This window comes from Urtica dioica, chromosome 2 (genome assembly GCF_054948205.1).
Source record: "Urtica dioica subsp. dioica isolate 48M chromosome 2, U.dioica_male_clone48M_v1_H2, whole genome shotgun sequence".
NCBI classification, from domain to species: Eukaryota; Viridiplantae; Streptophyta; class Magnoliopsida; order Rosales; family Urticaceae; genus Urtica; species Urtica dioica.
The window spans coordinates 28,084,432-28,102,261 of NC_142757.1; the positions used below are offsets into that span (position 1 = coordinate 28,084,432).

Here is a 17,830-nt window from a genome sequence, read left to right on the forward strand (position 1 = left end):
TTATTGAATTTGGCTTATTGAATTTGGGAAACAAAGCAATAAAAAGGGGAAAATGTGGCTATTGGTAGTACTGCCTAAAGTGTTCTACGTTCCACAGGTGACAGATCGGAATCCCGTTTGTGTATCTGGTGTAGTCGTCTCGTACTTGGGTGTCATGCGGGTGTCTTCGTGGGCTTCGCGGAGGACCTTGGTCGACTCGACGCTATTTTTACTTTGTATATTTTTTACTGGATTCCTCTCGTTAAATACGGTATTTGATGGTATTATTTAATGGTAACGGTAAATTCAACGGTACAGTTGATCTTTTCTTTTTCTACTATCCATGGTATTCCTTTGACGTATCAGTGATTATCAGTAAATTTTGAACCTCGGAACGGTAACGGTAACGATATTTCGATCATTGGTTTAAATAAAGTTTTGATTTTGAAATAAAATACTGAATAGAGTATAAACACGTAAGTTTAGGCGTCTAAGTAGAGATTTGCCAATAAAAATATTGTGCGGACTCGTACAAGTGCATGGTAAAATACACGTGGATCTGGGACCCACCAAGAAAACCCAACCACGTGGACTATCCATACAGATGTGTCTGCTGACGTGGGCCGTTGAGGACCACCGAGCGCTTTCACAGATTTGTCTGAGAAATGAAACGATCAAAAACACCGATGATTTCCACGTGTTCACATGGACCCCACCTCGCTCCCACTTGAGTGGCAGAGCCCCGTAATTTTCAAACCATATTCATGTCAAACTTCAATCATTATATAGCCTCACACACTCAACCCAAAAAATAAATAAAATAAAATAATTTTTTTTCCCAAAATTCTGCCTGGTTAACTCGAGCCAACCCTGTTGCCTACTTCGAAGCAGACAACGAAAGGGACGGCAACTAACGGTGACGGCCTCCAGACGTCCTCTTCCACTTCCGTTAACTCTCAGTGGCACGCAAACCAATGACTGCCATCTGGATGAGCCATGTGCCGTCACATTAACGACGTTTGTGTACTTATTATCTCTGTATTGGTATGGGATTGATTAGAGAATTGATTATATTTGCTCGTCAGACCAATGTTTATTTCTTTTGCTTTTTGCTACCTTTGTAAACTTTAGAGCCCTTGAAATCTTTAGTGCTTATTCTTAATAAATAAATAAAACCTAGTCCCTCAAAAAAAAAAATAATAATAATAAAACCTAGTGCTTAGTATGCCCGTATAGGTTTGCATTGTGTAACTTCGTTGGATACATGATGGAATTATCAGTCTTTTCATATAACTCACGACCCCCACTTGTTACCGAATGCGTTTTATAAGACTTTGTTCGACGGAGATCCATGTCCGAAGAAAATAACTCATATATCAGATCCATGGTTCATATCTAAAGACTGTAAATTAAAACTACTTTGATCAATGATCCGATGATACAAAAACTAAATTCACGTCTAGATTATTAAAATATAAAATTAGAGAAAATTAAAATCAATAAAAACATTTTTTTATTGGAGAAGCACGATCGATATTGAGGTGCACGACGGAGAAGGGCTCGTAGCGACAGAGATGACAAGAAATTTTGTGGAAATCGATGAAGACACGGAGAAGAAAAATAGAAAGACTTCTCCAAAGACGAGAGTCTTTTGATAGTTAAGACCACCGGAGTCTCAAGTCCCAAAGGAAGCGGCGGCACTCAAATTTTCAAACCCTAATATTTAAGAGGAGAAGAGGTGGTTAGGAATTTTTTAGATACACTTAAATTTTTTCTATACCAGTTTTATACCTCAAAGCTAATTTGGCATGAGAATAATTTTGTAAATAGTTATTATTTTAAAATTAAAATGTTAAGCGGTAAATTATTATTATTAATAAATGTGCATTGAGCTTAAGAAGTTATATTGTTCAACAAGTGACCGGAGAAGAAGCATAGCTACAATATTCCCAAGGAGAAGATTGCGAGCACTTTGGGAAAGTTCAAAGTTTAGTTGAATTCAAAACATTGGAACAAAACAAAATTTTGAAAAAAGAAACAAACAACAAAGGTATGCTTTAAGAATTTTTCTAATGTCGACTTTTTATGATTTGTTGGTGGGTCAAAAGATTTTAAGACCTTGTTTGGTAAGAAGGATTAAGAAAGAATGAATGGATTCTTTTACAAAGGAAAATAATTGAAAAGAAGAAAAAAAATATTAAATAATTTTTTATGTATGTTTTATAGAAATGAAAGAATGATAGATGAATGAATTATTTTGAGGGTATATTTGTAAAAAAAAACATTTTTGTTCTCCACTTCTCTTTCCTTCCAAATTGGAAGGATTCAAATTCATGGGCTCGGTGGATTATGAATTCCTCCAAATCCTTCCTATTTTTTAACATTATCCATATCGAAGAAGAGCACATGTCACATCAACAAAGAAATCTATCTCTCTCCCTCTCTTCACTCTTACCAAACAAAGCCAGGGGGGAGAGAGAGAGAGAGAGAGAGAGAGAGAGAGAGATATTTCATTCTATTTTTTTTATTTATTTATAATTTTTTTAAGCAAGAAAACTGTATTTTGATAAATGCCCTTATTTTACCTATCATGTGACAAAAGCGTGCGTATTTAATTGATATTTTATTTCGCTCTATCCTACCAAACAAGAGTACATGTCACACCCAAACAAAAAAAACCTCTCCAAAAGTAGAGACCCAAACAAAAGAGTCTCCATAAGCCTTGGGCTTTTTTGAGCCGCCGCCGTCTCCTCCAAGGCTCGGACGCCGCTGCTGGGGCAAGCTCCGACCTGGGAGGGAGCCCTTCGAGCTCTCATTTCCTGCAAGCTTTTGTTTATTTTTCTCTTTTTCTTTGAACTTTTCCAGATCTGTTCAATCTTTCAGATCCAGTCAATGGCTTGTTCTGGCAGCCTCTCCGAGGTGCGCAGCTCTGCCGTTCGTCATCGTTTGGGTCTGCTCCTCGCAACTTCGCAGCCCCCCTCCGATGCTCTTCTCGGGATGTGGGTTTTGGGTGGCCGTTCGTCGTTCTCCGGCGACGGAAGCTCCGCTCCGCCGCTTGTCTCGAACTTCCGGCTGAGGGTGTCTCATTGCAGTGTTGGGGCTTGTCATTCGGTTGTTGGTTTTGGTTTACAGATTGCTTCAGATTTGGACTTTAGTTCTTGGTGCCGTTTGTAATTGTCTTTATTTTTTTAGTTTTTGCTCGTACTTTGTGTTAGGTTGTATTGTGTTTTGGTTTGGAGTTGGATTAGCCATCGTCCAACTTCCCGCTCGGGGAACTCTGTTAGACTTTTGTCTATGCAGTTGGAAGATCTGTCTTCTTCCTGGTAAATGGACCACGTTTGGTTGGATCTCTCCACCATCCATTCGGGGATATTTGAAAGAGCTTGATATTTTATCTATTCGCGTTGTGCTCTCTATGTACAAACTGGGCTTTTATTTATATTTGACGTTGACGTTAGCGTTAGCGGTTGATCTTTTCCGATCGAGGTTCCTTTTGTTTCTTGGATCAAGAAAATTTAAAGTTGTATCTCTGGGTGTTTTACCCATAATTTAATAGAAGGCCCTGAACCCCTTTTCTCACAAAAAAGAAAAAAAAAGAGCACATGTCACATCAACAAAAAAATCCATCTATATCTCCCTCTCTTCCCCCTACTAAACAAAGGCATGGATGGATGGATGGATGGATGGAGAGAGAGAGAGAGAGAGAGAGAGAGAGAGAGAGAGAGAGAGAGAGAGAGAGAACTGAAGATTATTTCATTCTATTTTTTCATTTATTTATATTTTTTAAGCAAGAAAAATTTAATTTGATAAATTCCCTTATTTTACCTATCACGTGACAAAAACGTGTGTATTTAATTGATAAATAAGCTCAAAATACACAAAAGGATAAAATAAGTGTAGCGATTCGAAGTTTTAAGGTTAATCTTGTAAATTAAGTTAATCAAAGGACGGGAAAATTATGTAAATTAATTTTCTAAGTAGTATTTCCAGTATTTTGGATTTGAAATATATTAAGGTAAGGAGAAATCTCGGAATAAAATAAAGGATTTATCGAGTTCGTCGTGAATGATAAATTATTTTCCGATGAGATATTCCGGAATTTAATTTAAGAAAATAAATTCTTAAGGACGAGAATTATTTCCGAGAAACCTTGAGTATATTTGAGTTATTTGAGAACGAATGAGAATTTTCTTGGTTTTGAAGCTTTTAATTAGAGGTTCGATTGGTTACGGTTGAAGTCACAAAATTTTGTGACAAGGACGTGGTTGTCATGTTTTTCTGGGTCTATTTGAAATAAAACGTTGAGTTCGGGGTCAGTTTTCTAGAGATGGAAACAAGGAGGGGTTTATTTGCAAAATTGGAAGAACTTTCTACATTCTTCTCTTCCTTCTCTTTTCTTCTTCTTCGATTCACTTCCTCTTCTCTTCTCCATTTCTCTCGAGCGGTTCCCGCAAAGAAAAAAAAAACAAAACCACGCAACCACAACGAAGAACTCCGGCAGATCCTCACCACTCCAACATCTTCCTCATCTTCTTCTTCTTTCTTCTTCTTCAACACCTCGCGCTCGGCCACCAGTTCCAGCCGAGACAACGCGCGCCCGCTGAGGCCGAGAGAAGAACGCCGCGAGAGCTCGCCGTGGCCGCCGCCCGAGAAAGAACCACTGGGAGAAAGAGAACACACCCCAGAGAGTCCAAATCCACGAAAGAATTGGGTAAGAAATCAAAACCCAGGATTGATTTCGTGAATTCTAGGGTTTGAAGTGGATTTTGGGGCTTTTTGGATTTCGGGTTGTTTGGGTAAAATTGATCGACTCTGAGTGATTGTTTAAGCTTGGTTGTGATGTTGTTACTCGGATTCATGGATTAAGATTATTGTTTGGATTTTCTCTTGATTATTTTTGGCCGAAATCTAGGGTTTGTTCATCAAATTTGGGGATTTTGATTTGTGACTGTGATATGTGATTCTGAAAACTGTTATGAGGATTATTGGTTTGAATTGTGGTTGGGTTCGTGTTTATTACGGGTGTTTGGACGAGTTTGATTGTTTCTTGCTTGGCCGTGAGTTTGTTTGGCCGTGTGATGTAGGTTTGAGTTTCTGGTTTTTGGTGATTAATGATTTGAGATACTTGAGATAAGTTATTGACGGTTTTGAATTTGGAAGAGAAAAGAATGATACTTGTTTCGCTAGAATTATTTTCAGATTTCATTATGGAAATGAAATTAGACTCGTTCAAGAAATGCGAATTTTGGACTTTATAGTTAGAAATGTCTTTGGGTTATACGATTATTAAATCGTACATTTAAGTTTGAGTATTGTGGATTACTCATAAGATTCTGATTCAGGATCGGTTTGATTTACCGTGATAGGGTTCAAGACTGAAAGTTGTTTAGAGGGTTCACGGAGTAAGTGAACGTCTGGAGCCTCGGTTTTAGTGAACGTTCAGGTTCACAGGACGAGCGAACGTCTCGTAGACGAGCAACTTAGACGCTTATTCTCGAGGTAGGTTATTATAACCCTTCTCTCCTGATTTTATGGTTTGGCCTCAAGTATATATTCTTTTCGAAATGAAAATGGTTGTGAACGTGCCACGAAACCTAAACCGTTCTTAGAAAATGTGGTGGAACTTCATCTCAGGATATCTGATCATGAAGTTGAGAATATTTTCGATATTATACATATATTCCGTATTTGCGAAATAAAATGTTTTGTATATCCTGATAGAGCCGGGAACGTATATATATGAAGCGGATAGTGCAGTCGTATATATATAAGGGTGTGGAGAGTGCACCATTCTGATCAGAGGACTGTCACGGGTTATGTTGACAGGGGCTCAGGAAATAGTATACGTTTAAATGGGCGTAGATGCACATTTAAATTCAATTGCATCTCTTGCATTTACATTTCTAGCATCAGCATCCCGTCATTTAAATTTCTGTCATTTACATTTCTGCAATTTATATTTCTGCAAGGTATACTTGTACGTGTATGGTGATTTACACGTGACAAGAATAGTAATATTATCAAGCTAAGTATTATTTTCGAAAATCTTTTTTTAAAAATCAAACCATTATTATAGCACCTACTGGGCCTCAGGCTCATCCCTATTTCTTCAATTTTTTTTATAATCAGGGAACGAGAAGAAGGGTTAGGACGACCTCGGAGTTTTACGTCGTCAAGTTTTTGAAGTTTTTAGTTTCGTTATCTAGCAGGTCTGTATATAAGCTTTTGGTTTATCAAAGTTTGTTTTTTTTTTTTTTTTTTTCTGTATTCTGTTTTGTTTATCTTTGGATCTGTAAAGTGAATAACTGAGTATGCACTGTGGGATGTTTAGTTACTCGTTTAGTGTTTAATAAAGTATGTTTAATATCGCTTATCTTCTCTTAGTTCACGTCTCGGTTCTCGGGGCGTGACAATAAGGTACAAAAATTATATTGAGGGGCAAATTAATCGTTTTTATATTACAAGAGATAGTTTAGGGATATTTAAGTCACTAATTCTACATTTATAATAATGTAGATAAAAATTAAATTGATAATAATTATAGATTATACAAAATAATTAAGTTTGGATATGATTAATACTTCACATGACACACCAGTTAGCTTTTGATACAAACAATTACCACGATAAATTTTAAAAGTCACTACCACGTGTCATGTAATGGTTAAATGAGCTTACATTACATAGCTCTAATTTTTAAAAATATTTATGAAAAAAAAAAACTAACGTATGGATGTTTGTTAAAAGTTATTGTTGATTTATAATGTTATTTTTTTAAGCTCCCGTATTAAAAGAGAGCTGTTTCTCATTAAATAAAATTATGTCAAGCTATTATAACTGAAGTTGTCTAACTAATCCGTCATAATTTGAAGAGTTTTGTAATTAACTAAACCACCTAAAACGTTAGGTTTGAGATCTAGCCTATGTTTGAAGATTTTTAGGGAAATAATAAAACGTATTAATATTTTATTTTTTTGTCCTTCAATAATTAAGACAGTTTTTTAATTATCGTATTTTTTCCTTTTTTTTGTGCGTGTTAAGTTCCTATTTTGTAGTAGGTAGGTATCAGATTTTGAATTCCTAGTATCACGTTCTCTCTCTCTCTCCAGCCATTCCACAACCAGATCTGAGCTTTTTTTTTTTTTTTTCTTTTTTACCTTCAACGTGCCAAGATGACGAGGAAGACGCCGAGATCGCGGGCCACGGGGGCCGTCCAGCAGAAGAAGTTGTCGCCGATGACGCAGATCAGCCGGAGGCGGCGGATGAGGTCGGTGAAGACTCGTCGGAGATATACCATCTCAGGTACCGAGGCACCGACGGAGGAATCGTCGCCGTCTCGAACTGGACCGCCAACCTCATCGTCAGCGAGACCTTCTTAACTCTCATCAACGCTGAAACTATTTCGCAGAAGAAAAAAGAAACTGCGTCTGGAAGAAATAATTTGTTTCCGATTAAAAATATGGCTTCTGCGTCTTTGTCGTTGGTGGATTCTGGTATGTTTTTTTTTAATGTTAACTTGGTTAGAGGTGGTCCGACTTTCACTGTTAATTTGTTTTTTTTAACAGTGAAGATTTTCGAACGTCAGTCTTTGGAAAAATTTAGACGTATAGATTATTTATTTACAGTTATTTCTATTTATTTCCATTCAGATTACTTAAATGTGGACAATGAGATAATTCCAATTATTTACGTTTATTATCTGTGTTGACAGGTTCTTACAGTAACAGAAACTGATGCACATTAAAATTTTCATAATATCGCGTCCACTCCAGGAGATTTGTTGGCGTTGAAAATTGGTGAAGCCGTTCTAAATTAGCCCGCCAATGATTAATGATATCTTTGATAAAATATTTTGTTGAGATTTGTTAGAGGTTTAAGGCTACGTGTAACAATTTTGAAATTGTCTGTTATTTTATATCATTATTGCCTATTATTTAATATAATTATATTCATTATTTCCATTTGATTAAGTAAAAGGGCAAATTAGTCTATTAATTATTGACACCTAAGCATGTTGGCTATTTCCCTAAAAATTATGAAACATAGTCTAAAAACAAATCTATAGTTTCAAACTGACTATTTTGCTATAATGCCCTAATTTGAATCATGTCGAATTCCAAAAACTAAAAAAATAAGATATACATTCCACAGGGGCTGATCAGCAATTTCCCAAATAATATCCGCCTTTCTTCTCTGTCAACATCGCCGTTAAGGTTTGACCTAACCCAGAGGTCAACTAACCCAACCAGGGTTAGGTTTCAGGTTCGTACAATTAACCAGCAAAGCAAAGCGGAGCCAGAGAGACAGAGGAGAGAGAAAGTCAGTCAGAAAATGAAGCAGCAAAGTCCCATGGTATGATAAAATAAAATAAAAAATATAAGACGGGTTTTGGTGGAATTCCCTTTCACTAACGGCGTTTTTCTCATTCCATTTTATTCCCTAATCACACAACAACTGAGAGAGAGAGAGCGAGAGAGAGAAAGAAGAAGAAAGAACGAAGAGACAAGCAGTTGAGGAACAAGAAGAATTTGCGGTGTTTTGTGTGGGCTTTCTTCGTAAATTGATTACGATCGATGCGTTACGGGTAAAGAAAAGGACAGGGTTTTTCTTCAGTTTGTTTGTGGAAATCGATGAGTTTTCTCTCCTGAGAGTATTTTAAACCTTTAATTCAGCTGAATTAATGGTTGTTTTCCAATAATTGTGATTAGTATCTTTAATCTCTGTCGCTATTTAAGGACTCAAAATAAAAAATATAAATAAAAACATTTCTTAAGAGAGAGATATATAGATAGAGAGAGAGAGAGAGAGAGAGAGAGAGAGAGAGAGAGCTTCGGAGTTCGATCGATGATGGCTAATCGAGGCTCGTTTGGACAACCTATTGTTGAAGGTAGGATTCATATTATTCTAATAAATCGAAATTGAATTTTCCATCCTGATTTTCTCGGATTCGGGTGTATTAGCTCGTTGGTTTATGTACTTGGCTTGGGGTTTTAGTTGCAGATAAATTGTACCCGGAGCTATGGAAAGCTTGTGCTGGTCCTCTCGTCGACGTTCCTCGTTGCGACGAGAGGGTTTTTTACTTTCCTCAGGGTCACATGGAACAAGTAGGTTCCGATTTCGTTTCCCAGATCGTTTATTTTTGTTCCTTCGCTTTACGTTTTTGTTACCTTTCTGAGGGGTTTTTTTTTTCTTCTTGTTTCCTTGTGATTTTTCGGCCGCTGAAATGAAATTGAACGCGTGTTGATATCGATTTTGCGTTTGTATAGTTAGAAGCATCAACAAATCAGGAGCTAAGTCAGAAGATTCCAATGTTTAATCTTCCATCGAAGATTCTTTGTCGTGTTATTAACGTTCATTTAATGGTAATTTCCCTTTCACCACTTTTGTTTTCCATTCTCCTCACTCTATGCCTTCTTTGCTTCCTAGGAAGTTTAAGAATAGTGATTTAGATCCTGTATATTCGAATATTTTGGTCTTTGTAATGTGTGTTTTTTTTTTTTTTTTTTTTTTTTTAACTTAGATCAACTAGATATGTTTGGTTCATTAGGAAAGTTGAATTGAGTATGTAAGAAAAGCAAAATTGCATAAATAATGAAGGAAAATGAATGTTTGATTCTCTACCCTTCTAAACGTAATATTTACCTTTTTTTGAAAGCATGTTAACCTAACTTTTCGTTACGTGATTAGGCGGAACAAGAAACAGACGAGGTTTATGCCCAAATCACGCTGATACCGGAGGCTGATGTAAGAGCCTTTCGATTTCTAAAAAAATATATTAGAAGTATAATGGGTTTTGATTGCGTGATAAAATTCTGCAGCAGCCTGAACCCACCAGTCCCGATCCTAGCATTCCCGAGCCTCCAAAACCAACTGTTCACTCATTTTGCAAGGTTTTGACTGCGTCTGATACAAGCACTCATGGTGGGTTTTCGGTTCTACGGAAACACGCCACCGAATGCCTTCCTCAGCTGGTAAAATTTTAGTTGTTGTGGTTGTTATGTCTGATGGATCTTGGTGTCACTTTTTAGTTGACTCTTTCCTCAATTCATATGTATATCAGGACATGACTCAGTCAACCCCGACTCAGGAATTGGTAGCGAAGGACCTACACGGGTATGAGTGGCGATTTAAGCACATTTTTAGAGGTAATGGAATTTCTTTCAGTGGCTTAGAACAGTCTGATTTGAAGTAATTTAGCATTTTTTGTTTTCTAATGAGTTTGAATTATGTGGCTCGCCATCCCATATGTAGGTCAACCCAGGAGGCACTTACTAACAACTGGGTGGAGTACTTTTGTCACTTCTAAGAGATTAGTTGCCGGTGATTCGTTTGTATTTCTCAGGTATGATTGCAAGGTATAAGACAAAAAATTCGAATGTCCAAGAAGTTAATCTCGTGTGTGATTACTTTGTTCAGGGGAGAGAATGGGGAGTTGCGTGTGGGTGTGAGACGCCATGCTCGCCAACCAAGCAGCATGCCTTCATCTGTGATTTCAAGTCAGAGCATGCACTTAGGAGTGCTTGCCACCGCTTCACATGCTGTCACAACTCAGACTTTCTTTACTGTTTTTTACAAACCAAGGTAGCTTATAATCAGTATACTTGGCTTACTTTCCTCTGACCTGTTCTGTAATCTCAAACCTTTTGTATTTTGTGCAGGACGAGCCAGTTCATCGTTAGTTTGAATAAGTATTTGGAGGCCATTAAGAATAAGTTTGCACTTGGCATGAGATACAAAATGAGGTTTGAGGGAGAAGATGCCCCTGAGAGAAGGTCAATATTTTAATGTGAATTGTTTGCTTTGGTAGTGTCTATGTGAATTATTGTTAAGTTTGTGGTAAATAGGTTTCTGTTCTGTTCTGCTCCGAAAACAGGTTTTCTGGTACAATCGTTGGTGTTGAAGACATGTCCCCTCAGTGGGTAGATTCGAGATGGCGATCTTTAAAAGTGCGTTTTACCAGATCTAGTCTCTCGTGTTCTTTTATAATTTTTGATGCCTTGCTAATGAAATGCAAATTCTGATCTTATTTTATTTTTGTTTTAATCTGAACCAGGTCCAATGGGACGAAGCTGCAGCTATTCCAAGACCTGAAAGAGTTTCACCCTGGGAGATCGAGCCTTTTGTGGCTTCTGCCCCTGAACCACCTGTGGTGAAGAACAAAAGGCCTCGACCGCCCAACGATAACATGTCTCTTGGTATCTATTTTATCCGATCTTCTGCTTTCCATATTAATAAGTTGGCCTATTTTTTGAACCTCTATGTTCATCGGTCTTAAATGTAGATACCACGAATTCTGCCACATCCACCGTCTGGGGCTATGGAATAAGTCAGCCCCATGAAATGGCACAAATACACGTTGCTACTGAAGGCAACAGAGGCGAAAGTCATGGTGTGTGGCGTCATAACCAAGCTGATTTTACCTGCAACAGCAACAACGCTCCAAAGACCCCAACTGAAGGGACTTGGCTATCTTCTCCTCAACCAAATAGTTCCCATAATATTTTTCAGGAAGTAGTCGAGGACAGCAAATCTGTTGCACAAAACTTCTCCGGATACTCTTCTCTAAATCAACCTAAGCAATGCTTTTTTGACCCATCTGAAGAAGGGAAGAAAACCGAGTCATCCAATAGTTTCCGTTTATTTGGTATCGAAGTGTTTGGTCATCAGACAAACCAAACTAAAATAGAAAAGATGGCTTCGCAACCAATGAGTCTGTCTGTGGGAAACACTGAGGGTGGTCAATTAAGTAACGTGTCAGTTGCCGAATCAGATCTGAAATCCGATACGTCTAAGGTCTCAAAAGAGCCTGAACAGATGCAAGTATCGTCAAAAGAGACTCAGAGCAAAAGGAGCTCATCTACGTCCGCAAGAAGTCGTACCAAGGTAAAAAGAAAAAAAAGAAAACCCTTCACATTGTTGGGTTCTAATGATTTCCAAGCGATGTCTGACTATGCATACCCTTTTGTGTGAAGGTCCAAATGCAGGGCGTGGCCGTTGGCCGGGCTGTGGATTTATCCATGCTAGAGGGTTACAGCCAGCTAATAGATGAGCTCGAAGAGATGTTTGACATCAAGGGACAGCTTCGCCCCCGTAACAAGTGGGAAATTGTCTTCACTGACGATGAAGGGGACATGATGCTTGTCGGCGACGATCTATGGCAGTAAGTACTCGGTTTTCAACTCTATTGCAACTAGTTTATTTTTTTTATATATATTATCTTAACCGTCGGGTCTTGGGTAATTGCAGAGAGTTTTGTAAAATTGTGAGGAGGATTCTTATATGTTCGAGCCAGGACGTGAAGAAGATGAAAACAGGAAACAAGCTTCCATTGTCTTCCCTAGAAATCGAGGGGACCATGCTAAGTTCAGAGTCAGCCGAAAATTGATTAGTTAAACTTTCCCTCTTTCCTTTGTGTTAATGCTTTGCTTGTTAGAGGAGAAGGGTGTGGTGGGCTGTGCTCTAATTTTGGTCAAAGGAAACAGTTTGAAAGATGGGTGAAAAAAGGAGACTTTTGGCTAATTTTTAGCTCGTTTTTTAGAGCTAACAAGTGATTTGACTTTTGAGTCCTTGTGGTTCTAATGCAAGTGGGAATAGAGGTTTAGGTCCTAGAATCTGTGAATATTAATTGAAATGCCCTCGTGCTATGGGCGGCAATTAGGGGGTTTGGTGGGAATGGTCCAAGTGTTGGAGAGCTTACAACTACTACCTAGTGTTTGATTGTTATTGTAAATATGTTGGTGCTTTTATTTCATGTAATCTTGACCTTTAGAGAGTGCGATTATGCAATCTTTCCGTTGCTCTTCTCTTTCCAAATTGCATCATTGTTCGAACCCAATGTTTGGATCTTTTGCGAGCCTTGGATTCTCTGAGCATAATATTTTATTTGCCTTGTTTGGCTTCACTCGTATGAAAGAGTGTAATAATGGTCTGAAATTTATAACGATTAGGTTATGAGCACGTATTTAACGCTTTTAATTTCATTTCAGTTTCTCTCTCAACGTAAATATAGCACGGTCGTACTAAAGTGAATTTGCTATTTTTCAACATATGAGTACCATAACTAAACAAACGTACGAGTTACCGACTTTGGGCAACAGTGTGTACTTTAAGTGTCAAACGGTGTGGTAGGTTTTTAAAGACTTGGCAACTGAAAACAAGGCACTGATTTGAAATACATGCGTGCGTTGAGACAAAATCTTGAGTGAATGTTGGTTAGATTTGCGTCTGTCTGAATAGAGAGAACAAAACCAAAAAATGAACAATGTTGTACTTGTGAACGCTTTGAAAATCCTGGTGGCTGGTCAACCCAAACAGTGTTAAAACTATAAAAGTCCAAGACCTATTCATATGCCTGTTGTGGAAGTTGAATTTTATGGACCCGGAAATCAAAAAATAATAGTCTGACCACTATGCCAATTCAACGCTGATTCTGTATTTTATTTATTCATTTTTACTTGGAAATTGTGCTCGTTCATGCACCACGTTTTGTGGACAATATAGCGTGGGGTTCGCTTTCAGCATATGATAGCAATAACGAGTATGTGTTGTAGGGACATACATTTGTAAAAATACGATGGAAGGTTTGCTACTAACGCGACTAAAGATTGAGGCTAGACACGTTCGCCTGATCGGCCAGTGTCGGTGTAGGGCTTAGGCCGGGGAAGAGGACCGAGCCTATTTTTATAGGCAGTCTAGCTAGTTATTATTGGAATAAAACGGTATTAAAGAGAGGTTTATAGCCCATTAACATATTTTATTCCTTTAGCAAGATGTATAAGATCGAATAATTATTAATCAAAATCAGAGATAAAATGATTGAGAAATTAATTGTTAAATTGTGTTTAAAAAATCTCAAATTATAAAAGAGAAATAATTTTATTAAAAAAACATCACAAATGAATGTTCAAAAGTCTCAAATGAACAAAAATGTCCTAAAAAACTATATATATATATATATATATATATATATATATATTATAAAATGCAAATCTTAGACAAATTTTTACATTTTTTTGTCCTTGCTCGTACACATCATACATGACCGAGAAGAGAGGTGTGTCCAAAATTCCTAAGGCTTCTACAAAATTCAAGCACACTACAAGATGTTGGTAGACATTATTTGTTATTGCTTTATATATTAGGGTAAATTAGCAAAATAGCCAAATCAAACGTTATGATTTGCTATATAGCCAAGGTTTAGTAAATACTAAGTAAATAGCCACTCGGATGACGTGGCCCAATAATATGTTTTTTCATATCCGAAAATTGCCCTTGTTGCGTTTGAATTTTGAATTTTATTTCAAATTTTGGATTATATAACTTCCCGAAATTTTTTGAAATTTATTTCCTAATATAAGTGTGAACATGATTTAGTCTATTAATGATTCTCTTTATGTAGGAACTAATTTAGACGTGGCAGTTGCAATTTATTTGTTTCCTATTATATATTATTTTCTTATATTTACTGCTTAATTTATCTTGTCTTGTTTAATATTAAATTTTTTTTTTCCAACGTACATGAATGAATCAGGTCTATATGCTTTTTTTGTTGTTGAAATTTTAGGCTATTTTCGCACAGGTTTTCATAAAATTAATATTGTATTTACGTATATTTACTATCACTGTTATGCTGCAGTTAAGCTTTTTGAACGTCAATGGCTGGAAAACCATAATCCATTGTCAGGTGGTGTAAATACAGAATGTAATCAACATGATTTACAAAATGTTTTCGGTAGACGGCGTTATTGTGAGCGTCTTATTTCTTACGGCAGTTATTTTTGTTCTCGCCGTCGTGGTTGAGTCATATTAACCCTGTTTGCAGTAAATACACGTTAATATTCTAATTTCATTAGATATAACAAATTCATAACTTGACATATTCAGTAGTAAATACATGGAAATATCTTCGTCACAACTTTTTAATGTATTTCGGCAACTTTGAAAGATTGACATATTCTGCAATAAATATGTGTAAATAAAGATTTGGTCAAAAACCTTAGAGTGTCCGATATTTACTCAGATTTACTGCAGAATATGTCGACTCCTATTTTCTTCTAATATCCAAACACCCAAAATCTTCAAACGTATTCACAATGGTATTACCCATACACTAACACACTGAAACATGATTACATTTCACTACGCATCAAGATCTAGATATAACACATCAAGATTTATACATCAAACCCGTTCCAACAACATTTAAACATTCAAAAGGATTTTACAATAAACATTTAAATCACTGAATGACACATGTATTTTGTATTTAAATCACAATAGTCGGATCCCCCAAATTTCATTGTGATGAATAGGGTTTTGTGTAAATTTTAGGATTAATGAACAATAATCCACGGATTCATTACACATAGGGAGAGGAATAAGCAATACCATCTATTTTCATAATCGATTAAAAAAAAACATTTTTTTTTCCATATTTTAATATGTAAATCGAGGTTGAACATTAATAAATAAGAGTTCCAATCGAAAAAAAATCACACATGCATACCTGTTACAGCCGGAGAGAGGAGCTTGTTTTGAAAAATAGTTGCAGTTCGTAGGTTGTCGCCAAAATAGGTGCAGTTCGTCGGAGAGAGGAGCTGGTTTTGAAAAATATTTTTGGAGAATTTTTTTTTTTTTGTTTTTCTTAATCGCAGAGTGAATATCGGTTGTGAGTTGATCGGAATTAAATTTGCAGTTATTACTTCCTCGATTCTCGGAATCACATTACCTCTTTTATTATTTTTTTTTAAGTTAACCGTGTGACTTATGGGCGGGAAATGTCTGGGTGTTTTGGTAAATTTAGAAGTGTCTTAAATGATATCTGGCTATTTACTTAGTATTTACAAAACCTTGGCTATTTAGCAATTTTAAAGGTTTGATTTGGCTATTTTGCTAAATTATTGTATATATTATGTTGGCAGGCATTTAGTCTCCCGCACACAGCTGCGCAAAAACTTCTTTACTGAGACTCCCTCACCTCTAAGAGAAAACACACATTCTCTCTCGGGTCACTCGATTCTAGAGTCTTGAAGCATCGCCGAGGATTTCTCTGCGCTCTGTTTCCTCTGTCGAGCACATCTTTCAGGCTCCGTGCCCCACATAGCGCACTACTACAAATTAACATATTAGGTGCGGAAGGGTATTAGGTGCGACATGTCGCACCTAAGCACATATTAGGTGCGACATGTCGGACCTAATACCCTTCCAAGCGACTAAAAATTTCGCTGATGATTAGTGCTATCCGGTGCGACTTTGTCGCACCCGATATGACACTGTCGCACCTAATAGTTTTAGGGTATTTTAAATGCCCGAGCGTCTTCTTCCTCGCCCAAACCACCTCTCTCTCTCTCTCTAACTCTCTCTCTCTCTCTCCGACGCTCGTCCCCGGCGCGACCAGCCCCGCGTCCAGCCCGCCACGCGTGACCCCCATTCCCCGACGCCGTGACCAGCCCCGCTTCCAGCCCCGCCACGCGCGACCAGCCCCGCGTCCAGCCCCGCCACGCGCGACCAGCCCCGCGTCCAGCCCCGCCGTCCTCCTCCAAGGTACGTCTATCTCTCTCTCCCCATCTCTCTTTCAATCTCAATGAGCTCTCTCTCTCCATGGCCGACCAGTTTGTGCCGCCCCGCCGCCGTGACCAGCCCGCCGCTCCGCTGCCCCGCCGCTACGCTGCCCCGCCGCCCTCCCGCCCCGCCCCGCCGCCCGCGACCCCCACTCCGGCGCCGTGACCAGCCCCGCCACGCGTCCAGCCCCGCCACGCGTGACCCCCACTCCGGCGCCGTGACTAGCCCCGCCACGCATCCAGCCCCACTGCTCCGCTGCTCCACCGCCCTCTCGCCGCAGCTTGGTCACTTGCAGCCCCCCGCCGTAGCTCGTTGCCTCTTCGTCGCCTCGGAAAAGGTTAGTTATTTTAATAATATCTAATATTTTAGATTAGATTGATTAAGTTGATTACTATGTTAGATTAGATTAATTAAGTTGATTACTTTTAATAATATGTAATATGTTAGATTAGATTAATTAAGTTGATTACTTTTAATAATATATAATATGTTAGATTAGATTAATTAAGTTGATTACTTTTAATAATATGTAATATGTTAGATTAGATTAATTAAGTTAAAATTAACATATTAAATTAATTAGTAACATGTTTAGTGTAATTTAATGTAACATGTTTAGTGTAATTTGATTGCAATTTGTTGAATTAGTAACATGTTAAATTTAATTTAAAATTATTGAAAATTTATTGCGACCGAGCCACAGAGGCTCAGTTTAGTATTTAGTATGTTAATAGGATAGACCTGGTTTGTTATATATGTGTTTTTTTTTAAATTGCAGATTTTGGTTAGTCAATATTTTAGGGGAAACTCAGCGGAATTTTCGGTAGAATAATAACTCTTTGTAATATAACGAATTCTAACCATTTTTTCAAATTAATACATATTTTTCACAATTTCTCTTTCACTCTCACTAATTCGCTCTCGAATATTTCAAATGTTAACGAGTCACTCTCAATTTCCTAACAATTCCTCACTCTCAATTTCATAACAATTCACTTTAAATTTCAAATATTCACTCTCAGTTTTACCTCTCAATGTCAATAATTCACTCTTACAAAATGAATTCTAACGATTCAGTTTTATCTCCCAATTTCCCGTCTCATTTAGAAGAATGTCAAATCCAAGTAGGGACTGGATTACCGAGAACAATCGGTTGAGTTTGCAATATAAAACAGGGGTTAACGAGTTTATCCGCGTTGCAAGCAGACTCCCGAACGAAAACGGTCATTATCGTTGTCCTTGTAAGTCTTGCAATAACGTGAGATGTCTGGACATCGGGGTCGTAAAGAAT

General features: G+C 37.6%; 1 protein-coding gene across 3 annotated transcripts; it reads left to right on the forward strand.

Moving 5' to 3' along the window:
• The first annotated feature begins 8,279 nt into the window (after window positions 1–8,279).
• On the forward strand, window positions 8,280–12,784 carry LOC149404250 (auxin response factor 9-like). Of its 3 annotated transcripts, none has more exons than XM_089602647.1 (14): window positions 8,280–8,866; window positions 8,974–9,083; window positions 9,246–9,341; window positions 9,667–9,723; window positions 9,798–9,950; window positions 10,040–10,124; window positions 10,231–10,321; window positions 10,396–10,560; window positions 10,638–10,751; window positions 10,853–10,925; window positions 11,033–11,174; window positions 11,261–11,862; window positions 11,952–12,139; window positions 12,226–12,784. In XM_089602647.1, the coding sequence occupies exons 1-14, from the start codon at window positions 8,824–8,826 to the stop codon at window positions 12,362–12,364; spliced, it is 2,058 nt and encodes a 685-aa protein (XP_089458773.1). In that variant the 5' UTR covers window positions 8,280–8,823; the 3' UTR covers window positions 12,365–12,784. The 3 variants fall into 3 exon arrangements, with proteins under 3 accessions (XP_089458773.1, XP_089458781.1, XP_089458789.1); XM_089602655.1 differs by having other exon boundaries at window positions 9,801–9,950; XM_089602663.1 differs by having other exon boundaries at window positions 8,980–9,083.
• Window positions 12,785–17,830: the final 5,046 nt, after the last annotated feature.